This window comes from Desmodus rotundus, chromosome 12, assembly GCF_022682495.2.
Source record: "Desmodus rotundus isolate HL8 chromosome 12, HLdesRot8A.1, whole genome shotgun sequence".
Lineage (NCBI taxonomy): Eukaryota > Metazoa > Chordata > Mammalia > Chiroptera > Phyllostomidae > Desmodus > Desmodus rotundus.
In genome coordinates this window covers 72,662,925-72,686,555 of record NC_071398.1, presented here as the reverse complement: position 1 = coordinate 72,686,555, position 23,631 = coordinate 72,662,925, and the positions used below count along the sequence as shown (strand labels likewise).

The following is a 23,631-nucleotide window of genomic DNA, read 5'->3' as shown; positions in this document are numbered from 1 at the left end:
GAGCCAGGCGCCTGCGCAGCTCTGGTCCCAGAGGCCGTGAGGACTCCCTCAACAGGACTCGACTTTGTCAGGCCTTGGCAGTTTCAGTGGTGAAAACGCTATCATTTTCTAAATTGTTTTTGGATGATTTTGGATCTTTTCTTTTGTTTGCCAAATCAGACATGCTTATTTTGTTGTTGTTAATTACGCGTTGGGGCCTTTCCCATAGATGACTATGCAGTTTGGAGAATAAATAACATGTGATTGATGCCTTGTTACCATCATTAAAAAGAAAAAAAGCTGGCGCAGTTTCCTTTTTCGAAGCACGCTCCCATGTAGAAGCACCTTTAATGGTTAGCATGCCTCACGGAATTCCCTCTAACCCAGCTCTTTGACATGAGCGAGCGCCTGGTTCTCCCTGTGGTCCCTTCCACCTGGCTGAGCCTGGGTGCAGGAGCGCGAGAGCCACAGAGCGCGTGGAAGACGGCCTGGCTGCGGGGCTGGCCTTTCCCCTTGGGCACAGTCCTGTTCTTTCTCGGAGCAGGCTTGGAGCAATCATTGCTCTGCTCCCAAAGCACTTAACCCAAGAGTGGCTTCTTTTCCACTGTTATGTAGACAAATATCACAATGACGAAGATGACAAGCACGGCAAGCTTCACGCCCACTGGCAACCTCTCTAGGTCCCTGCCCCCAACACTGCAGTTTATCGTGCGGCAGTCTTTCCCTTCAGTGTCACTCCGTCCTTTGGGTCTGGTGTCTGGTGCTCTGGAGGCCCACCTGTGAAAACATGAGCGCATGGAGCTAAGCACCCCCTGAAAGTGTGTGGCCTTTGGGCTCAAGGGAGCAACCTTCCTGGGGCTCTATCATTGTCCGGTGTGGGCCACACTTTGTTCACATTATTTCATTGGAAACCGACGCTAATTTTAACGATGATGTTGACAGGGTATGGCCAGGATGTGAGGTCTCCAACAGTCCCTCCCAGCATTTCCTTCTCGCCATCACCCACGTGTGTAGTGTCTTTCAGTGGCAGCCCAAGGCCTGACTCAGGGACTTATGGACCTCTGGTCTCTCTTGGGGGTCTGTGAGAGCTGGGTGGGGGGCATCAGCACAGAGGCCCTGTCCTTCCTTTCTTCACAGGTCTAAGCACAGACCGGCAGGGTGAAGATGGGAGGTGCTTTCGAAATGTGTGTATTTTGCATTTGGAAGAGAAAGAGGATACTTTCTGAAATCTTTTAGAGTCTCATGTTTCCACTAGTTAAATCCTGGAAATGGGCCGAAGTTTATTCAGCAGTCAGGAAGCTTTCCAGAAAGCTTTGCCTTCTGACTAATACAATGGCCACCTTGAGCTTTTATTTCAATGACCTACTCTTTTTTCCCCCTTCTTCCCCCATTTTCCAAGACACAAAGAATAAATGTCTACAAATCAAGAACCTTGGGTTCTGGTCTCAGTTCATTGTGACTTTTGGGTTCCCCTCGACCTCTCTGGCCTCTAAACCTAAGTGGTCAACTAGAGATTGTGTAAGGCCCCTTTAGTTTTAAGATGAGATATTGCCCTGACTGGTGTGGTTCAGCGGGGTGGGCATCCTCCTGCAAACCACGGGGTCACTGGTTTGATTCCCAGTCAGGACACATGCCTGAGCTGTGGGCGGTGTCCCCAGTTGAGGGTGTTCAGGAGGCAACCGATGTACGTTTCTCTCCTTCTCTCTCCCTCTCTTTTCCTTTCTCTAAAAAATAAATAAATACATAAATTCTTTTAAAAAATTAAAATAAAATAAAATGAGGTATTATGACTCTTCTTTTTCAACAGATTATTTTTTAGACTCAAACCTTTCAGAAAAATCTGAATAACAATTCTTTCAGAAGTTACATAAGTCCATCAGGTCTCCTCGTATCCTAAGAAAAGTATTACCTGATTTTCTCAGAACACTTATGACTCAGACAGTAGGTATCTTGGGCTTTTGGTTTAGCGGTGGAAGCTTTGGGTCTCTAATGAACAGAAACAAAATATCAAGAAGAATTTATTTACCAAGAAAACAGCACTTATCAAATTATCAAAAAGACGCTCACAGTACAGTTTCTAATGTCTTGTACCAAGGATCTTATTTTTTGTTCTAGAAAAAAATTGTGTACTCTGAGGACTAAGAAAGTTTTTGATACCTCGAGTGGTTTAGTACTTGCTAATATGAACTTCAGGTTTGCCTTTAGTCAATATTATCAAAAACCTCCCATTCTCCCATTTCCATGGAGTAACATTTTACTTCGGTGACTCACACGAACAACAGACACACCAGTGACGGGGGCCACGTGACAGGGGCAGCATTCTGTTCTTAAATATCATCTTTCTATTTTGCTCTCTTATTTGTACTTTTATTACTTGGAGCTTTTTTGGTGAGCATGTGTCATTTTTATACAAAGACTAAAGTTATTTTAAAAACCAAGTTGGCTACAAACAAGGACTAGAAAATAATTTAGGACAATGAAAATGTTCTGTACGAGAAACAGAAGCAGGGACACTCATCTTTTCTTTTTCCAAAAATTTATCTCATGTTTTTTTTCCCCCAATAAAGTAAAAATGCACAGCTCCCTTTGCCTTTGTTTCCTCTCTATGAAACAAAGTCATAAAAATTAAGTGGCTAAATCTATGCAAAATTATTAAAACACTTGCTGATATATAGTAAGCACTTAATAAAAGCACTTAGTAATAATGACTGTGATAATAATAATTACTATTAATTTCATGTTGCCATTTTTTCTCACTTCTCTGATTTTCCTTGATTGTCTATTCTTACTTAATATTCAGGCCTTAACATCCTCAAGTGTCTGCAATGTCCAGGAATGTGAAGGTGTGGTGTCAGATGGTGCTGCTAACCACCATTTACTGAGTGCCAGGCCCATTAACCATTCACTCACCGAGGCCTCCTAGACCAACCACCCAGCCTCACTGGGTAGACACCATTGCCACTCCAGTTTGGATGGGCTGAGTGGTTGGAAAGCTGAAGGAGCTAGCCTACGGTCACATGGCGTTGTCCATGGAACTCTGTCCCGGAACCACACTGCACGAGACTCCTCTCCACCTTTCAGTTTCTAACCATCACTTCCCTCCTGCAAGAGTCTTCTGTATTATTCTCATCCACTCAGATCAGTTGTCTGGTCTATAATTCTTCAGTCCTAATACACACGTTCTTTACTTTATTTCCTTTTAATCAGGCCACAATATCGACCACACAGCGGGGGTTGGTTGGTGCCTATACCCCTTCGCAGAGACCCAGAACCCAGAGCACGAGAGGAGCCTTGTGACACTGACCGTGCTGCCAGAGGCCTGACAATATGGGAGGTGACGGACAAGGGAATCAGGAAGTGGGGACTTCCGCAAGATGGGACTGGCCGACACCAGGACAACCGAACCAGGGGGGCAGTCAGAAAGAGATGTTCTGACAGCAATGCTGAGATAGGACTAGGGGACACTTGGACACTCATGTGAGTCACAGAGTTACCAGGAGAGAGGACAGCTTTGGCCTCAGCGAATGTGTTGTCAGGACACTCCGACAGAGCACAGAACCCTAGGGAGTCTGGAACATCACCCATAGGCTGCGTTGTGTCACCAGGTCCGACTGTCTCAGCCTAAGGTGGGCGGGGGACACAGTCCACTGTACCATTGTTTACTGCTGGGCATCCCTTCCCAGCAAAGCCACCAAACAGTGAAGTAGCTGCAGCCTCCACCCTTCCCCCCTACTCCCTGCTCCACCTTCTTAAAGAAGATGTTCTCAACAGTGGTTTAGTGACACCCAGGCATGGCCTCTGCAGATGGTGCAAAGCTGTGCAAAACCTCACAGCAAAGCAAAGGCTCTTGAGGAAGAGGGACTTTACAAGCTCTCACCAAGGTGCCACAGGGGCTAGCGGTGGTCTGCCCACCAAGAGACACGACAGGCTATTTCCAAAGGTGCTGGAAAGATTTTTATGAGCACATTTTTTTCTTTTTTTAACTACAGAAAATTTCAAACATACACAAAAGTAGGCAATGGTGTAATGAACCTCCATATACCCGTCACATGCAACTTCTTTTTAATTCTCTTAAAATTAAAATAGATATGTATACCCTAGCTGGTGTGGCTCAGTGGATTGAGCGCTGGCCTGCCAACCAAAAGGTCGCAGGTTCAATTCCCAGTCAGGGCATATGCCTGGACCCACGTTACCCAGTTGGGGGAGCTTGAGAGGCAAATACACACTGATGTTTCTCTCCCTTTCTTTCTCCCTCCCTTTCCCTCTCTCTACAAAATAAATAAAGTCTTAAAATAGATATGTTAAATAAAGCATTTGGGGTAGAAACCTATTGCAAAATCAAATGATAGGATTTCACAGCTCTTAGACAACCCAATACACCCTCCCCTCTCTTTCCTCCCACCAGATTTTCCATTTTCTTTTCTTTTATAATTTACTTCCTTTACTATCACTCAAACGCACAGTTCTACAACATGGAAAAGGTGAGCAATTTAATTGTCAAAAAAAGAGTAATTCTGGCCTGTCAACTTGACTGTGCAGCCATCAGTAAATACAATAATTATAAAGACTATATGGCAGGGAAAGGGATATTGGTTAACGACAAGCGCAGTGGGGTATAGAATCGGGTATACACAGTGGCGGCAGCAGTGTGAATGCATACAGTATATGCACATAAAAACTGGAGGGAAGTAAAAAATAAAATCAGCTCTTATGTCAGGTGGCTTATTTGGAGCCAATTTATTTTTCATTTTTAGAACATTCCTTTAATGCTGTTATACTATTGTTTTCACTATAAACACCACTTGCGATGGAACGTAAGAACATGAGTGTTCGGTAAAGCCCAGACTTCCCAATGGTAGGTGGTGCCGAGGGGAAGTGTAATAGCATCTTTCCTCCTTTCTCCCTACACCCAGAGCTAGACTCTGCAAAGACTGGCTGTTTGGGCAAAGCATTCACAGCCGAGAGTGGGTAATGTATGGCCTCCTCTGCTTCTCCACCCACCTCACTGCATTCAAGTCAGAGAAGCACACCCATCCACACATTATTGATTAGAGCTGCAGTTATAAATGTGATAATTCTGAGACATGCCGATATAGTAAACCATGGGGCTCGTTACAGTACTAGCTGACAGGTATATGGATTTCCTGTGTATCAGGCACTGCTTTAAGCCTTTTACGTGAATAAAGCCATTTAAGCCTCAATACCACCCTGTAAGGAGCTTTTATTATGCCCATTTTATAGATGAGAAAACTGAGACATGGAGAGTTTAAGTAGCTTGCCCATGACCTCTCAGGTTTTAAGATGGTGGAGCCAGGAGTCAACCCAGGCGGTGAAGCCTCAGAGTCTTGCTCATAATCACCATGCTGTACCGCAGAACGGTAGCGCTGCTTTACGAGAAAGGAATTAGCGATACCACGTTGTGAATGTCTGTTATCTTGGGCATTCAACACCCCTCAATCCATTTAATATTTGTAACAACCCTAGGAGCTGACCATTATAGTCACCGTTTTACAGATGAGGAAATAGAGGCTCACAGAGCTAAAGTATTTGCTCCAGATACACAATCAGGAAAAAGCATAGCTATAATTTTTTAAGTTGATTTTAGAGAGAGAGATGGAATGAGAGAGAGATAGACCAAAAAAAAAAAAACAAACCCACGTCAATTCATTGATCCATTTATTTATTCACTCACTGTCTGATTCTTGTATGTGCCCTGACCAGGGATCAAACCTGCAACCTTGGTGCATCAAGATGATGCTCTAACCAACTAAGCCACCTGGCAGGGGAAGGTATAACTGTAATTTAAGCCCAGATATCCTGGCTCCAATGCCTATGTTTTTGTGTTTTGTGATATTTCTACTGGGAGAACTCATCACTGAAAATATGTCAACTATTTCTAAAAATGTTTTTATTAATTAATAAATTATCAAGTATGTTACAAATGTGTAACACTTAGTAGCCATCAATTCTCTTCTGAATATTTCAGATGAATTGGTTTTTTAAGAAGATTTCTCCAGGCCTGGGTGGCGTGGCTCAGTGGGTCGCGGGTTCGATTCTCAGTTACGGTGCATGCCTAGGTTGCAGGCCAGGTCCCTGCAACCACACATTATGTGAGATGTATGAGAAGCAACCATGCATTGACGTTTCTTTCCTTCTCTTTCTCCCACCCTTCCTCTCTGTCTAAAAATAAATAAACTGTTTTCTTTTAAAAGAAGATTTTTCCACGGGGACTATTTTGTGCGAATTCTTACTGCCTGCCTAGGAATACATGTACCGCGCTGCGTCTGAGAGCGGGTGGTGCAGGAGACAGCGTCACGCTGTGTTACAGTCGACTACCAGACATTGGACTGATAGACCCAGAAAGAACGATAATAACTTTGCATTCTCATTAAATCATTACTCATCAAAAAATGTATTTGGCTTTTGAAAAATGATCTACTTTGACTAAAATAATTAGTATTTGCCCATAAAGAAAACAAGTTTGTCTGCATTTCCACAAGATGTGTACTTTACAGGGGAGACCCAAACCTAGCCTGACAGGTCACACGCTGGCCCCTGCACTGACGGACAATCAAAGAAGGTGCCCAAGGCTCAGGTCCCCACCCCTCCTTCCTCTTATCCTTCCAGGGCTTCTAACTGTTGGAGTTCCGAGAGTCAGGGGCCCCGGCACTCTGGGGGCGGGGCTGAAATTCTCTCCGGACTGAAATGCTTTACCTGTTTCAATCACTCTGCTGCACCAATGCAATTTTAGTTTACAAAAGGCCTGTATGAGGAAGCCGACATTTTTACAGACGGCCTGACACACTGGCAGTTACTCCCTCCGTACAGGCAACAGCGAACAAAAGTCCCTGTATCGACTAAAACTGATTAAGGTAATAAAAGGTCTTACAATAACTTCAGAAATATTGTGTTCTTTTCATCTAAATCATGATTTTGAATTAAAAGCCTTGTAAATTAACCTGCACATTAACGAAAGAAAGATTAAAAACTCTACGATCATCTCCATTCCTGCTTAAAAAATCTTCTAGCAAACCAAATGGCTTCCTTTCCTTGAGAGCAGGTGTCTTCCAACACCTGTATCAAATATACTCAAAGGGAAAATGGTGAAAGCATTTTCTTTACAATCAGAACCAAGGAAAATATTCCTACTATAATCACTCATTTAATATTGTAATAAAAAGGTGTTATCCAGCATAGCTAAACAAAAGGAAATTAAAGGCATACAAATTACACTAAAAAGAATCTGCAGAAAAATTATTATAATTGCAAAGAGTTAATTGCTATAAGACAAAAGTTATTGGCACAAGTCACCTGCATTTCTATGTATCGGCAACAAACCATTTAAAACATCTTTTTAAAAGACACTATTTCCAAACAGTTTTGCAACAAAAATTAAAAACCTACCTAGTAATAAAGCTAACAAAAGATGAGCATGGCCTTTATTGAAAAAATAATAAAATCTTCCTGAAGGACTTAAAGAAAATTTCAATAAATGTAAAGATGTAACGTGTTCATGAGCAGGAAGACTCAACAAAGATTCAGCTTTTTCAAAATTAACTTGTTAAGTCAACAAAATTTCAGTCTCAATTACAACCTGAATTTTTCATGGAATTTGATAAGCTTATTCTAAAATTCATTTGGAAGAATAAAGGGATAAGTAAAAAATAAAGACACCATCTTAAAACAGCAAGGTGAGCGGTGTTGCTATGGTAACGAAGACGTTCTGCTGCGAGCACAGCTGGACAAGTTGATCAGGACACAGACCCCATCGTATCAATCGCGGTTTCCATTTTCTGCATTTTATGATGCTCTGACGCCTCGGGGCCTTGCTAACCCTGGAAAGACTGGCTCTCTGAAGGTCAGGTCATTCCTGGACACAGGAAAGACCGAGCCTGTGACCCAGCCATAGGCAAGCCACACAACCCCTCCAGCCTTCTCCTGTGTCTAACTCTCGCTTACCAAGCCCATATTTTCCTCGCCCTACGTCAGCCCAGGGCCAGATATTGGACAACTAGAGTCCATTCCAATAGCCCAGAACCTGCTGAAATTAGTCAAACTCGCCAGTGCTGAAATGCTCACCTCGCCTCACCTGTTCCTTCCGCAAAAACCACAGCAAAGCCTTGTGCCCATGCCCTCCCCCCACTCCTGCCTCCTGACTGGCCCTGCAACTTCCCCACGGGGCCCTGCAGGGCACGATGCCCCAGTCTTCTTGGAAACTGCAGGTAATAAACTTCTTTGAAAGGTACTCGTCTCTGTGTCTGTCACCTTACTGAAGTGTAGGTAGCTACATTTTAATAAAGGGAGGGAGCAAAGGGATCAGACATTATTAAGCATAACCAGCTGGGGAGCATGAGCCTGCCTGCTTCACCAGGAAGCTGCGGCTTCACACACTCCCCAGGGAACCACCAGTCTGCTCCAGCAGATCGCCGACGGAAGGGATAGCCAATAAAGAGGAAGGCAAGCACAATAGGAGCCCAGACTGCGGCCATAGAGGCCTGTCAGTCTAGCCTGGGGAAAAATGGATTGGTTAGGTGGACCCAGCACAAGCTCGAGAAAACTTGGGAAATTGAGTGATTATTGTGCAAAAGCTCCTGGTCCTTCTCAAACCCAAGATAATATTAAATCCCGGCTAACAAAGCCCTCCCTTTCTCTCTCCAAGTAACATGCGCTCGCCTCAATCACCCATGCTCTCTGTAGCAACCCTTTGGGTCTAGCAGCCCCCCGGGCCCACAGGCAGGCTCCAAAGCACTAAGCTTAATGTGACACAGGAACTCTGGTCACTGGCTTCTGTTTTGGCCTTGCTGAAGACAAGATTGGGCTTTTTCCATGGCAGGCCAGACGGAGATGAGGCCTTGGAAATCTAGGGGAACTGCTTTGACTTTGCATCTGGTGCCACAAATAAATCTTACCACGCCACAATCTCCTACATGTGGGTCTTCTGAAATACTTTCCTCGTGACACAGCCAGAACTGCACTTCCTTGCACTGGCAGCATTACCGGACCTGCTTAAAGCACATCCTAGTGCATCGTTAAATCCCATGGAAATCTGATGAATGACAAGCACTAACACTGCAGATCAGAAGAGAAAGGAGAGACTACTCAAAATGGTGTCAGGAACAAGATGAGAGATATACGCCTCTGAATTTCTCCTGCGGAACACGGCCCCAGATGCTGGGCACTACATGTAAAGCAAACTTAAGACGACGCTGAGAGGTGGAGAAAAGCAGATGGGCCAGGGCCTCGGGACCCGAGGAAAGGGCACACAGCGAATGCCCTGGGTTTCCTTCCTACCTCCCATGCCCTGGCATCTTCGTACATGGGTGGTGGGGATGCAGAAGGGAGCAGTCACCGTGCAAAACAGTTTTTCCATTACCAACAGGGTTAAACAGAGAGTTGCCACTTGGCCCACATTCCACCCTTAGGTGTACATCCAAGGTGATCGGAAATGGGCGCTCAAACACTTACACAGGTGTGAGTGTCCACAGCAGACTGTTCGCAGTAGCCAAGAGGTGGAAATAACCCAGGTGTCCATGGAGGATTAATGCACGCATAAATGATGGAATATCCATTTAATGGGATGTTATTCGGTCATAAAAAGAGGCGATGTGCTGACATACACAGAACAGAGCATGGATGAAACTTGAAAACCTCATGCTAGGCCCTGACCGGTGTGGCTCAGCTGATTGGGCATCGTCCCACAAAGTGAAAGGTCGCCGGTTTGATTCCAGGGCAGGGCACACGCCCGGGTTGCAGGTTCGGTTTCCGATTGGAGTTGGTATGAGAGGCAACCTATCAATGTTTCCCTCCCTCCCTTCCCCTCTCCCTAAAAATAAATAAATAAAATCTTTTTAAAAACTAAAACCTTATGCTACATAAAAAAGCCACAAAGCATCATATATTGAATGATTCAATAAAATATACAGAAGAAAAAATCCATTGAAACAGAAAACAGATTAGTAGTTGCTGGAGGGTGGGGTTGTGGAGTAACTGCTTAATGGGTACTGAGTTTTATTTCGGGGGTGACGAAAATGTTTGAAACTAGATATGGTACGATTATGAATGTCCTATATGCTACTGAATAGTGCACTTGGAAATAGTAAATTTTATGTTATATGAATTTAACTGCAAAAAATTTCTGATTCTCAGCATTGTAGTATGAATATCCTTATGTCTTTAGACTAAAGAACTATATACTGAAGTTTGGGGAGAGAGTAAAAGATCATTATGTTATAATTTAGTTCAAGAAAAAAACAATAAATAGATAAAATTGTAAAACAAATGTGGGCAAAATGTTAACAATTGGTAAATCTGAGTAAAGGCCATATAGGAATTCTTTGTTGGAAACTTGCTGTAAGTTTGAAAAAGTTTTACAATTCCATTTTTAAAAGACAAGTAGAGCCCTGGCTGGTATAGCTCAGTGGATTGAGCACGGGCCTGTGAACCAAAGGGTAGTGTGTTTGATTCCCAGTCAGGGCACAGGCCTGGGTTGTGGGCCAGGTCCCCAGTAGGAGGTGTATGAGAGGCAACCACACATTGATGTTTCTCTCCCTCTTTCTCCTTCCCTTCCCCTCTCTCTAAAAATAAATAAATAAAATCTTTAAAAAAAGACAAGTAGAAAAATGTGAAAAGACAAGCCCACTGGTGAAAAGACAAGCCCACTGGTGGGAGCTGTTTATGAGGGGGAGGCTGTGCACGTGGCGGTGAGGACCGGTGTTATGTGGGAAATCTCTGTATCTTACTCTCAGTCGTTCTGTGAACTGCTGGGGAAAAAGACAAGTCCCCACTACTAGGAGATCTGTAGTGCACTTATGGTTGACAAAGGATTAGTATCCAAAATATATAAAGAGCTCCTATAAATTAACAAGGAAAAGGTAAACAACCTAATAGAAAAATGGGCAAAAAACATGGACATTTCACAGACAGTCAAAGATAAATAACCAACACACGTGTGAGAAGATGCTCAACGGTATTAGCATAAGAGTAATACAACTCACAGCCATAATGAAATACCATCTTGCAAGCACTACACTGACAAAAGTGAAATCTGGGAATACGAAATTTTGGAGGAGGTCTGGAACTACGTGGCTACCATATTGCTGGTAGGAACATGAAATGGTGCGGCTGCTCCGTAGAGCAATTCAGCGTGATCTCTTAAGACTTAAGCTGAAGAGGTACATATCCTTCAAGTCTGCAGTTCCACTTCTAGGTATACTCATTGGATCAGAAAAGCGTTTGGCACACATTACACACAATGGAATGTGGGCCTCAATGTTTGTAGCAGCATTGCTGACATTAGGAAAAGTTGGCCACGGTCCAAATGTCCCATGAACGAGGAATGGATGAAGGAGCTTTTACGTAACTTCACAGCAGTGAAAGCGAATGAATGAGAGCTACAGATACTGGGTGAAGCTCAGAACATCACGGGGGGTGCTAAAAGGAAGTTACGGAAGAATACTTACACTATGATATCATTTAAACATAATCCCAAATCATGAGAAACTAAAGTTTGTGGATACTGTAAAGAGAAGGAAAAGAATAACCAGTGGAAAATTCAGGACAGCGGTTTCCGGGGGTGGGGAGGGGGAGGAGTGAAGGAAGGGGGACAGGACCAGGAGGAACACATTGGGGTCCTCAGCTGAATTAGCAATGATTTAAGTTTTAATTTCTAGGGTGAGAATCTAACTGCTTTTTACATAATTCTTTGTACCTTTTTAGATGCATATGTTATAATAAAATATCAAAAAAGTTTTTCAGGCGTGAATTTTCTTCTGTCTAATAGGGGCGAATTCCAGGCATCCGCATGCCCATCAGTCGGCCCATTTTAACTGTGCTGATTTCTGTACCAGGACCTCAACGTGCGGATGGAAGAGCCGCCAGAAAAGGCCTCAAATGGACTGTCATTGCAAAGCAGTCACCAGAAAGCAAGCCTTTGCTTCCAAAGGTGAAGAGATGCCCTGCCGGCCTGGGATGCCATGCGAAGAGACACCGGGGGGAGCTATTTCACCACTCAGGTGCCTGGTTGTTTTCCTCTTCCTTTGGCAGCTTGATACAATGACAAGGACGACAGAATGGCAACTAGGAGACTGGAATTCCATTTCCAATTTTTCTTCTAGCTGCGTGATCTTAGGCAAGTCACATCCCCTCTCTGCCTATTTCTCCCTCTGTAAGATGCACCCGATAGCCTCCTCCCAGAAGCTTTTTAGATAGGAAATTCTGTGATCAATAATTGTAATAAATCCTGCCTGGACTCAGGCATTGTGATAAATAGTACCTGAAGCCCTAATGAATCCCAACAGACCAAAATAACTCAGGGCGCTCATAGGGAAGGTAGACAGGAAACTCTTCTTCTTAAAATGGATACGTATATCTATACCCATAATACAAATTGTAAGCTAGCTAAAGTCAATTTGGTTATATTCTTAGATGAAAAGAAGGGCAAAGCTGAGTTTTCTAAACAAATTCATATTTTTCTTACTGAAAGAGAACACCATTGCTCATAATTCAGTTTTATGAAAATAAATGTACACCTTTATGATCATCTCAGAATCATTTAATCAGAGTTTGGTTTCACTAACTCTTCCTGATGCTCTTATACTTCAAAAACTGGGTTCTATTACAGAGAATGAATTAGCATGTAATCAATAAGAATCAGACACATTGACTCTTAGCATATTCAAGCATATCTACCAGGAGGTCAGTATTTTTGCAGGAAGAATGTAACATTGCACTTTCTGTAAATATGGTACTTAGCTCCCATTCGCACATGTCAAAGGTAAGAACTAAGGGCTTATTATGTAGTTATAGAATATGTAATTTACTCTTCACCTTGACCCAACTGGAATATACAACTACTATTGGGAGTAGGGATGTTTTTTGATTAATTAAGAAACTGTTATAGAGGTGTTTAACATAAGGTCTCCTAAAACCTCTGCATGCATCTCAGCCACACTTAATGGTAGTCCTTTAATATATATTCCTGTGGTACATTGGGTCGTCTGCTTGCAGCATTTGGGGCAGGCCCTGCACATGCTCATTACAGGCCTACAAGGTATCTATCAGCAGCAACAGAAATTCAGACGTAAGAGTAAAAATCCTATTAAAGTTTTGGTATGAAGACATTGAAACAACCTCAGAATTGGAAGCAAATAGAGACATGAAGCTTTTGTTTCCTTCCTTGTCCTTCCCTGGGATGTCAGTGTGTCCTCTCAAGAAGTGAGGCGGAGGGGACATGAATGAGGGGGGTCAGAATACCTGGAGGCCAAAGAAATGGAGCAGGAGGGGCTGTGTATGTTGGGGTTCTGGTGTTGAAGAATGGCAGTGGCAGAGGAGGGGACAACATGGAGGCTTCGGTGTGCCTTGTGACAAGAGAGACAGTGATGGCAGGGTCATAGGGAGGTGTTACTGTGCCCAGCGGTCGAGGAGGTGGGCATGAGAGCCATGCCAAGCAGGAGGCGGCTGTTATGATTGGGAGACCATCGCACCAAGGAAGTCAGAAAGTTGAGCAACAGGTAAATACATTGAGGATAACGGAAGCCAGTTTCTCACCATCACAAAAGTGACTTACAGCCCTGGCTGGTGTGGAGCACTAGGTTGGGCGTCATTCTGCAAAGCCAAAGGTCACTAGTTTGATTCCCAGTCAGGGAACATGCCTGTGTTGTGGGTTCGGTCCCAGTCAGAGCACGCACTAGAAGCAACCAATCAATGTTTTTCCTCTCACGTTGATGTTTCTTTCCCCCTCTTTCTCCTTCCCTTCCTCTTTCCCTTTTTCTCAGAAAAAAAAAAAAAGGTGACTTACAAACACAGACAGGGGAAAGGTTAGGAAGAAAACTGAAATGCTGGGTTGTAATTGAAGATCAAAACGAACTCATGTTTTTAAGATTTACATACAGAGATACATATAAAAATAGCTATAGATACATATGTGCCTGTGTACATAAACACACACGTGTATTGTCCAGCTCTGTCCCCCAGGGGGACCTGGAAGCAGTGACTCTCAGTAGGAACGAGCTCACTGAAGGCCTAGATCTTGGGGTTTTTTTTTAAAGCTTTTATTTCTTTCTTTCTAGAGAGAGGGGAAGGGAGGAAGAAATAGAGGGAGAGAAACATTGATGTGCAAGAGATATATCAATTGGTTGCCTCTCAAATGCCCCCAAAAGAGGACCTGGCCCGCAACCCAAGCACATGCCCCGACTGGGAATCAAACCAGCAACCTTTCCATTTGCCGACCGGCACTCCACCCACTCAGCCACACCAGGCAGAGCTAGATCTTGGTTTTTAAACACCATCCTGCACTGAAACGAACGAAGCCTCCTGGGGCAGAAAAAGCACAAGATGGGTCTGAAACATCTTTTTGTGACAGAAATTCAGGGAACACTCAAAGAATAATGAGGGCATATCAGAAGGACACAGCATTCATATTGAAGGGGCTCACACTGACAAAATCTGGGACAATTTGAGTATTAAAATAAATACCGATAACAACAGATACAGCTCATTCAATTTTCAAAAATCAATGAGTCTGGACTAACGTGAAGGAGTGAAAGAACAAAGGAAACGAAGAACAAATGAGTGAGTGAGTGAGTGAGTGAGTGAGTGAGTGAATAAGATGGGGAGAAGGGAAGGCCTTCCCTGTAGTACACTGCCAGCTAGTAACTGCAGAGGGAATAACAGAAACAGAAACATCTGAGGGGCTGTCGCAACGGAGGCCGATTCAGGCGGTCATCTGCAGGAGCTAGGGTCAGAGGACGAGGTTGGAACAGGATCGCTATATTGGTGTCATTTCAGAATATTTCGCACAAAATGCTGTTTGATTGCAAATGGGAAAGTGATGGTTTCATGGAGAAATCTGACAGACACTGACTTCCCCAGGTGATTGAGGTTAGCGTCACCAACGCTGGAGCAGGATGACATTGCTCCTGGGTGCGATGCACTGAGCAGGGCACAGCATCATTTCTGAGGATTTCCTGCCCGGAAGGCACGGCCTCTTTGAGTAGTCAAAAGGGAAAATCAGCCCTGGCTGGTGTGGCTCAGTGGATTGAGCACCCACCTGCAAACCAAAAGGTCACTGGTTCAATTCCTGGTCAGGGCACGTGCCTGTGAGAGGCAACCAATCGATGTATCTCTAGCACATCGGTGTTTCTCTCCCTCTCTTTCTCTGTCCCTCTCTCTCTAAATAAATAAATACATACATAAATAAAATCTTTAAAAAAAGAAAAGGAAGACTCAGACAGAAAAACCACCCTCCAGAATGAAAGGTGTGTACTCTTTAAAACGGCTGATGGCACGGGTGTCGGGGGAAGACCGAGGCACAGTCTTTCGGGACGGAAGGAGACTGACGAGCCCTGACAACTGAAGGCAGCAGGTGCTGCTGGGCTGGTCATGGACCCGAAAGCAGAGACATTATCGGGACAGTTGCTGAGGTTGGATCGAATCAACATGAATTTCCTTGTTTGGAGTGTTATTCGGTGGCCATGTAGGAAAGAGTCTTCTGGGGGTGGCAAGAATATATGCCAGAGAAGTGAGGGCTTCACGTCTATGGTTGGCTCCCAAGTCACTTGGAAAGACACAGTGCACACCCACGTCCACACAGCAAGTGTGGCGAAAAGCAACAGTGAAATAGTCTGGGTAAAAGGAATACGGGCATTTCTTGCAACTTTTTCTAAGTGTGAAGTTATTTTTCTAAATGTTTAAAGATGCAGGGGAGGAAGGAAGGATTTAAGCGTCAGATTAAGAAAGAAGGAGTCCTATATACTGGGAGGGCACAGAGACTTCTTGAAAGCTTGGCCTGCCCTGGTAAAACACAGCACGTACAGAGAATAATCTTCAATGGTATCTGTATACTTAATCATATGAGTATATCTGCAGGCACTCTGATAAATCGCATTCTGTAGCACTTAAGAGTTCAAAACCAAAAGTTCAGCTTCCATTATATTATTTTGCACTTAAGCATGTTGCTTTGTATTGCAGATGATTAAAGATCATGCTTTTTATAGCATAGTAATATCAATGATGGTAATAGTTCTCATTTGTACTTCGCTCTTATATGCACCATCACTCCTCTGTTTTACATACTTTAACTAATCTTCACAACACTCTGTGGAGTTGAGACTATTATGATCCTTATGTATAGATGAGGAGCTAAGAGACAGAAAGGTCGGGGGTCTTGCCCAAGTTCCTGGCAGAGCGCGACTTGAACGCAGGCAGTCTGGCTCTGGAGTCCGCGTTCTTGATACTCACGTTCTGTGTTTCCTGAGCTCATTTGTACGTTTCTTCGGGACAGGAGCAAGCGGCTCCAGCACAAAGCCCTGCATTGGACAAAGGGTTGCTAACTCCCAGGCTGAGGGAGGCCCAGGGGTGAAGCTCTGTTGCAACCCTTCCCTGGACGGTCATCAATTCCCTGTGACCTAAGCATTGTCTCCCAAGAGACTCCATTAAGGTATGTCCAAGAGACAAAAGAGATGGTACAGAATAGGAAAGGAGAAAAAGAGAGATCATCACCATCAGTATAGGACAAAAGCTCCTTTCAGTTCAGCCAGCAGGGACTGAGTAGCTCCCCTCCCCCCACATGCCTGGCATTGAATTCAGTGAAGAGGGTTCAAAGACACAGGCTTACCATCAAAATTTTAAAACCTAGAGCAAAAGCTGTCTGACAGAGGGCGGGAGTAAGACTGATGGAAAAGGCAGATTCCTAGGGCCAGACCCACAGAACGCATTTTGAGAAACTCCTAGGAGAATATGTAAGCTAGGGGACCAGATGACGAGAGGTCATTCCAGCCTGGGAGGACAGAGTGCATGTTGATTCTGGCAAGAAAGAGAGTGTCACTTCTGGGGAAGAGTACGGGAATGCCAGGAGCTCAAGGACACACCTCTGGGTCTCGGGTGGGTGCAGCGGCCCTCCGCAGACAGGTGTGCCTTGCAAACACTTCAGCCTTTGGAACCGCTCCCAAACCCAGGATGACCATACGCCCTGGTTTGCAAGGACGGACCTGCTTTATTCCTGTTTTCCCAGCATCCCTTCGGGTTAGTGTCTCCTTTCATCCTCAAAGGCATCGTGTTTGTGGTGACTAAGTACGTGGTCATCCTATGAAACCCCACTTTACACAGCCTGACATTGTTATTCTGCCCCCTGCCATCCCTGAATCCCATCTCTCCTCTTCAGAGGATTTAGCGTCTGACTTACACTCATCGGCTTCACTCCCTACCCCGTCAGCCGGGGCTTAAGCTGTGTCTAGAGCCTGTCTGATGAGAAAATCCCCAATTAAAAAAATACTGACCTGGCTTTCTAAGTGGTCTTAATTGCCAAATCAAATGGGCTGCCTATGTAATTTAATGTCGCACACACGGACAATGTTAAAAGGTGTCCAGAAATGGTCTCCAGGTGGTTTGTATTCCACTAGACACCTCCTAAAACGAGAGGAAAATACACACTCCTCGGTGCTGCAGAGAATTGTGAGTGCTGCCTTTCTGTGCTGAGAGGGCTGTTAGGTACGGACCACCGCTCTTACGTAATTAAAGTCTATGGCATTAGATGAGCGTCTCAATAAACACACTTTCTACTACCTTTTACATGGAAATTTAAATGCTTATTTACATTTACTTTCGGATTTAAAATTGAACAGATGTCTTGAGGCTCTTCCGAGACTCAAAATGGCTTATATAAATCCTTCAGATCAAAACATTTTATGCCATCGCAAACTTTCTATTTAATTCTATTGCCAATTCAAAATATTGATGTGGTTTTATTTCAGGTCTACGTAAAGCAAAGCCTGAAGGGCATTGGCCCCACCTGATGCATGTTAAATCCTCGGGATGCTTTTTCTCCTTTAAATGTCTTTGCAGGAACTATACAAAAGGGTTTTCTGTAGAAACGAGGTGTCACTTAAAAGATTCTTAGAATTCTTTTAGAAAATTTGATATCAGAATTACTTCATCGAATTTGAATTATGTTTAGATGAAAAGCTAAAGTTACAGCTTACTGCGGGAATGTTTGCCTGTGGTTTTCCTTCACTTATGTAAATTCAGCAAGTATTTTAAATCCTAGACCATATTTGCAAACCGACCTACGTGTCACTAGAGGAGCTTGGTAGCCGTTCCAAGTGTTCTTTGGGCTCCTACCATGCGTGAAACCCTGTCAAAGCTACTGAATGAGATAAAATGCAGTTTTAAAGGGATGCACAGAAGTGGGCTTTGAGACATTCTTTAAGTGACCACAGAATTTTAACAGGAAGATAAATGGGGTGGGGGTGGAAGGAATAAAAACCATTCTAGAAACCTGTATAATGACTTTGTTAACCAGTGTCACCCCAATAAATTCAATAAAAAGGGGAAAATCCTTGGGATTTCCTTAAAAATTAAAAAGAATTGTAGGCATAAAGAAGGGTTGAGGCAAAGGAGCACAGGAAGAGGTGTGAGCGGCAGAGAAACAAGGAACGTATTCCCCGGGTTCGGCAGCGAAGGAGACAAATTTAGAGGAGATACTGGTGTCTCTTCATGGTGAAAGTTCGCGTCCTGTTTTGAAAGTTTCCAGGCAAATGATTGACATAAGTCAGTCTCTGCTCGTAGATCTGAACTGGAGTTGGTAAAGGCTGGAGGCGGAGACCAGTCACTCAGGAGGGTATTGCAATTGTTCAAATAAACAACAACGAAACTTAATGTGAGTGCAAGCTGGGATAGGAGCAGTGGGAAGAGAAAGGAGGGATAGACTTTTTAAAAAAATTATAGTTCAAATCCACAGGACTTGGCAACTGTTTATATGTAAGGAGCTGTGGAGAGTGGGCATCCCAAGGTGACACTGTGACTTTGGGTTTGGACACTGGGAAGGTGGTGGAATCATCAAGACAAGCAGAGGCCGCAGATGCAGGCTGTCCTGGATAATCTGAGTGAGGTGCCAGGGATAACCACAGGAGAAGTGTAAACACCTCTATACAACCTGTGAAACGTTCGTAATTATAAATAACCATTTGCTGGGTGAATGCAGAAAGGAGGGAGGGAGCTTTCCAAGAGGTAGGCTTGTGGCTCAGGAGAGAGGTTGTGTGGAGGGTTACAGGTGGGTCACGGGGTAGGAGTAAGCAGTAAGCAGTGAGTGAGCCGACTAAGAGCGATGCTGCGGAGCGGGAAAAGGAGAGGGCTGAAGAGAGAGCTCTCAGGCATCACGTGCACTTAGGGCCCAAAAGAGAGAGTCAGAACGGAAACAGTTGGGGAGCAGCGTCCACAACCTAGAGAGCAGAGTTGCCAAAATCTAAGGAGGCAGGTAACTCTAAATCAAGAGGGACCAAGAAAAAGTCACTGGCCTTGATACCTTGGAGTATTTTCCATGAACAAATCATGTGCCGTGTTCTGTGCTAGGAGCTTCACCTACCTTTCACTTCACACCCACCCTCAGAGGTAACCACGGCTAATTCAACTGTGAGACGAGGTGCAGATCTGTTAAGGGACTGCCCCAGAGTCAACTGGCCAGTGGAAGGGCAGGGACCCTAAACCAGCGGGGCGTCCCCCCACGTTAGTCTCACACACTTGGCCCAGTGCTCCACAACAGGGTGGGGCAGGAGCCGGACCTTAGCGTCCGGAAAGGCGAAGGGGACAGAAACTCACACTTATTCTGTGCTCCCTGTGGGTCTAGAACTGTGCTCAACGCACTGTGTGGATGCACGGGACAGGTGGTGAGAGCCGAGAGAGGCGGGACAGCTAGGGAGAGGAACAGGAGGCTTCTCCCTCAGGGAGGAGCTGTTGCCCTGGGCCCTGTGCTGGGACACGGCTCCAGTCTCACAAAACGGGGCCTGCATTAAAGTGAGCTCCTTCAAACTAGGGTTGTCCCACGATAACAGAACGTGGCGTCTTGCTAGTTCCTTACTTAACACATATGAAAAGTGCTATTTCCTACATTTAATATGTGTAAAAGTATTCATGCAGTAGAATTGTACATACTTTTTTGGGTCCCTTGTTTTTTTCTGATGAGAGTATGATATTTCCTTTCAAAATGATAATGGCATTAAACTCTGGATCGTGGGAAACAAAAGGAAAACAGGCCATGAGAACGTAAGAGCTAGCCACGGAAACAAGCACCACGCACCGGGGAGAATTCTGTCCGTGGCAGGGCAGGTTTGGGGGACAGGAGACAACTCACTTTGCCCTCCTGAGAGAAAAGAGCATTTCTGCAGTGGCCTTTGTGGAACACGCCTAGGCCTCCCCCTGGGAGCACGGGGAGGGGCCCTGACAGGGAGGCCGTCATGTTGGCCTGTCTCTGAGAGGATCCACTGCTGAGTCTGAGCGGGTCGCTCGGGGGGCGGCCGTGTGCCGTCTAGTCAGTGCCCCTTCGAGCCATGCGCGTCTCTGAACGTCAGGGTAGGGCAGGAGAATTTCTCCTTCTGTATCCAAAGAGGCATCCAAGGGAGGCAAGGCCAGACCTGTGCTTAAAGGCTTTAAAATCAGGAGAACCACCAGGGCAGAAAAGGTTGTTGCTCAGCCCTTGCCTTCAGGTTGTGGAGAAGCATTTTGATAAACTTAGAGCAATCATGTGTTCTTCCACATCAGTGAGCTTTTAGTGGAGGGAATTTTAAATGAGCTCCCTGAGTCAAAAATATTTGGGAAGGTTAAAAGGAGGGTACAGTACTATGTCCACCCACTGCCACAGCGATGAGCGAAAACGAGAAAAATCGAACCCACCCATTGTTTGGGTGCCCTAATGCCCAGCCTCAGGTCTGGAACCGGCCCCTCCCACAACCACCCAACCCCAGGATTAGCTGGTTTCTGTGACATGCTCCAGGCTGAGTCTCCACAGGAGCCTGCTAGTCCCACGTAAAACCGGTTCATTCTAATGGCACCAGGGTCTATGAGGCTCCTCCAATGAGCAAATTCAAATGCCTGCTTCAGACCTGACCTGGAGAAGCAGGTTTCCTACTTGTATCCACCACTGGCCCCTGACGTCGCAGAGCTGCATCACAAGGGCAGGGCTGAGCCAGAGCCTGCACCTCTGACTGGATCGCCCATGGCTGGCTGGCATCATGTGCACACAGCGTAAGCAATGGCAAAGCTGACAAACCAAAGGACCAGTGTTCTTCTCAGCCCCAGCGTAAACGCACCTTTGCGGGGGGTTGTGTGGGGGGCTGTGTGCTGGGAACCTGGGCAGCTTGGACTGAGACCACGGGCCTGACTTTGCAGCGTTGCCCTGCGGTCTTCGCAGTGAGTGCACCAGCGTCCCTCTCTGGGCTCCTCCAGCCTGGCCCTGCATCTCATCAGAGGGCTGGCCTAGTCCCTTCAGCTCCTTCCCAGGGCAGGAAACAGAGGTCCCCCGAGTCTGGGACAGGACTGTGAACACATCCAACACCCAGACAGGGTCTGGGGTGGCCCCTTGCCCGCAGGCACCCTCATGCTCACTGTCCTGCTCAGGGGCTGTGGGATCCATCCCCAAACCTTTCCGCCCTCCCTCTATGAGGCCGGCCATTCCAGACTCTGGGGGAGCCCTCAGCACCTGTGCTACCTACCTCTCATGCCAGGCATTGCGGGACTTAGCAGGCACTTATATTGTCAGTTGAACTATTAGTTTGGAATATATGAAACTGCCTTTTTTTTTTTTTGTAGATCAAACATGGTCAAAAATGTAATGTGTTTATCCTCACAGTAAAAACTGTGAGGAAAGTGAAAGGTATGTGGTGGAAGGAGCACAATTATGAGAGCCACATCCGGGTTCAAATCTCAGTTCTGTATCACTTTCATTCAACAACGTATACTGAATTCCTGCTGTGGGCCTGGTCCTCCCCCAGCAGCGGACACGCAGTGGTGATGAAGATACACAGGCCGTGCTCTTCATGGCACGTTCTAATGGGTGCTGAGCTTCTGGGGTCACTTCCTGGCTCTGTGATGTTGGCCCATCACTTGACCTCTCTGAACTTCAGCTAAGCGTTGTTGGGGTTAAATGTGATCATGCAAATTAGACCGGAAATACATTGGTGGCCTTCAATAAATGGTGCTTTCTGTAATTTTCCTGTGGCTCACAGAGAACTCCTAATAAATATTTACTGAATGAAGGAGCCTTGGAATGTACTGTGGGACTCTTTAAGCCCACCCCCTAAAATCCTGAACTACACTCCACTGTAAAGGGAAGCCCTTGGACCCCAGAAACCACGGCTCCCCACCCACCTGGGAGCTGGGAGAGAGCAGCTGTAGTCAGCCCCCCTTGACTCAGGAGGGCACTAGACACAGGGAGGTACACACTGGTTCTCCTTTTTTAATAGATGTGAAATCATTTAATCCAAAGAGAATATCAAAGTTATTGATTGAGGCAAAGCAGAGGTTGAGACCTCAAAGGAGACCCAGAAATTACCTGTAGGAACTTCTGGCTTTAGAAATCAAACACAGATTTGGCTCTGGTTAGTAAGAAGACATGCAAACTGACCAGTCCTTCCCCCACTTGCCACCCAATTGGGTCACTGGTGTGAATATACATGTGGCGTTAAGCATTCCTTTTGTAACCCAGGGGCTATTTCCAGGCTTTGTGTGCAGACAGGCCATGTGCTATCTCACAAGTCGCCCCGCATGCCGTTTAAGGTGGCACGAATCATGTTGGACAAGGTGTTACTAAGTGCAAAGTTGCTACCGGGCAGCACAGCTTCTGACGGTACCTTTACTGTCATCACAGCCCTGAGCTCTGTCCTGCTTTCCAGGTCCGTTCGTCACAGGTGATGCACAGAGAGGTGAGACCAACAACTGTATTAACTTGTTTTCATACAGCTTTCTGGTGGAAGCTGCGGAAGAATGTGGAGAATAGATTAGCTGTTCTATCGGAGTATGAGATCTTAATGGGTCCAAGGTATTTCACAGTTCAGATCTTTCTTCTTGTAGCTTACAGGACCGTGGTTTTTACAACGAGGTGGACCCCACAGCTACTCAACCCACTCTACCCCCTCCCCGAACACTTAAGGTGAGTCCTCTAGGAGTCAGCCATGGAGTCAGGCATCGGAGGACAAGACTGACAAAGTTGCAGTCCTATCTCTGGGGAATGTGGACAATAAGTACATAAATAGTTAACACATTGCACATACTATAAATGAAAAACAACCCAGGGTGCCCTGACCAGGGTGGCTTTGTTGGTCAGGCATCCTGCCGCAAAGCCAAAGGTGCCGGATCTATCCGATCTATCGCTGATCCGGGCACACGCCTGGCTTGTGGGCGTGGTTGCAGGCGCTCACGTGAGAGGCAGCCCATCGGCGATTTCACGTATCACACTGATGTTTCTCTCTCTCTCTCTTTCTCCCTCCCTTCCCTCTCTCTAAAAATAAATAGATCGTTTTAAAAGGTAGAACAACCCAGGGTGATGTAATCAAGAGTAACTGGTTTTTCACTGGGGGGAAGGAGAAGATTCTGTCTCTGTCTGGCGGCAAACTTCCTGATCGGTAAGGAGGGACTGAGTGCATTCATCGCCCCTCCCTTCCGCGTGGTTTTTCTGGTTTTCCGATTTCTACAATATTTTGATGATTGCTATTACATATGTTTCTTCCACTATAAATAATTTTAACTCTTTGGAGGTGGTTTATAAGTAATAAGTGACTTGTCTCTCACATTGGCTGCATACGTACATAGTATTGGGCCCGGTGAAAATCCAAGCTTATCAAGTTCGTTCTGTAATTCTTCGTCACTCAGGCCCTTCACGTCCACCAT

At 45.3% G+C, this 23,631-nt stretch overlaps 1 protein-coding gene across 1 annotated transcript; it reads right to left on the bottom strand.

Moving 5' to 3' along the window:
• Positions 1 to 557: 557 nt before the first annotated feature.
• Positions 558 to 23,631, bottom strand: LEMD1 (LEM domain containing 1). The gene is made up of 5 exons (XM_024572471.2): positions 23,550 to 23,631; positions 22,596 to 22,718; positions 19,903 to 19,973; positions 1,889 to 1,965; positions 558 to 756 (listed from the first exon to the last, which is right to left on the bottom strand). Exons 1-5 carry the CDS (start codon positions 23,629 to 23,631, stop codon positions 558 to 560), a joined length of 552 nt encoding a protein of 183 aa, XP_024428239.1.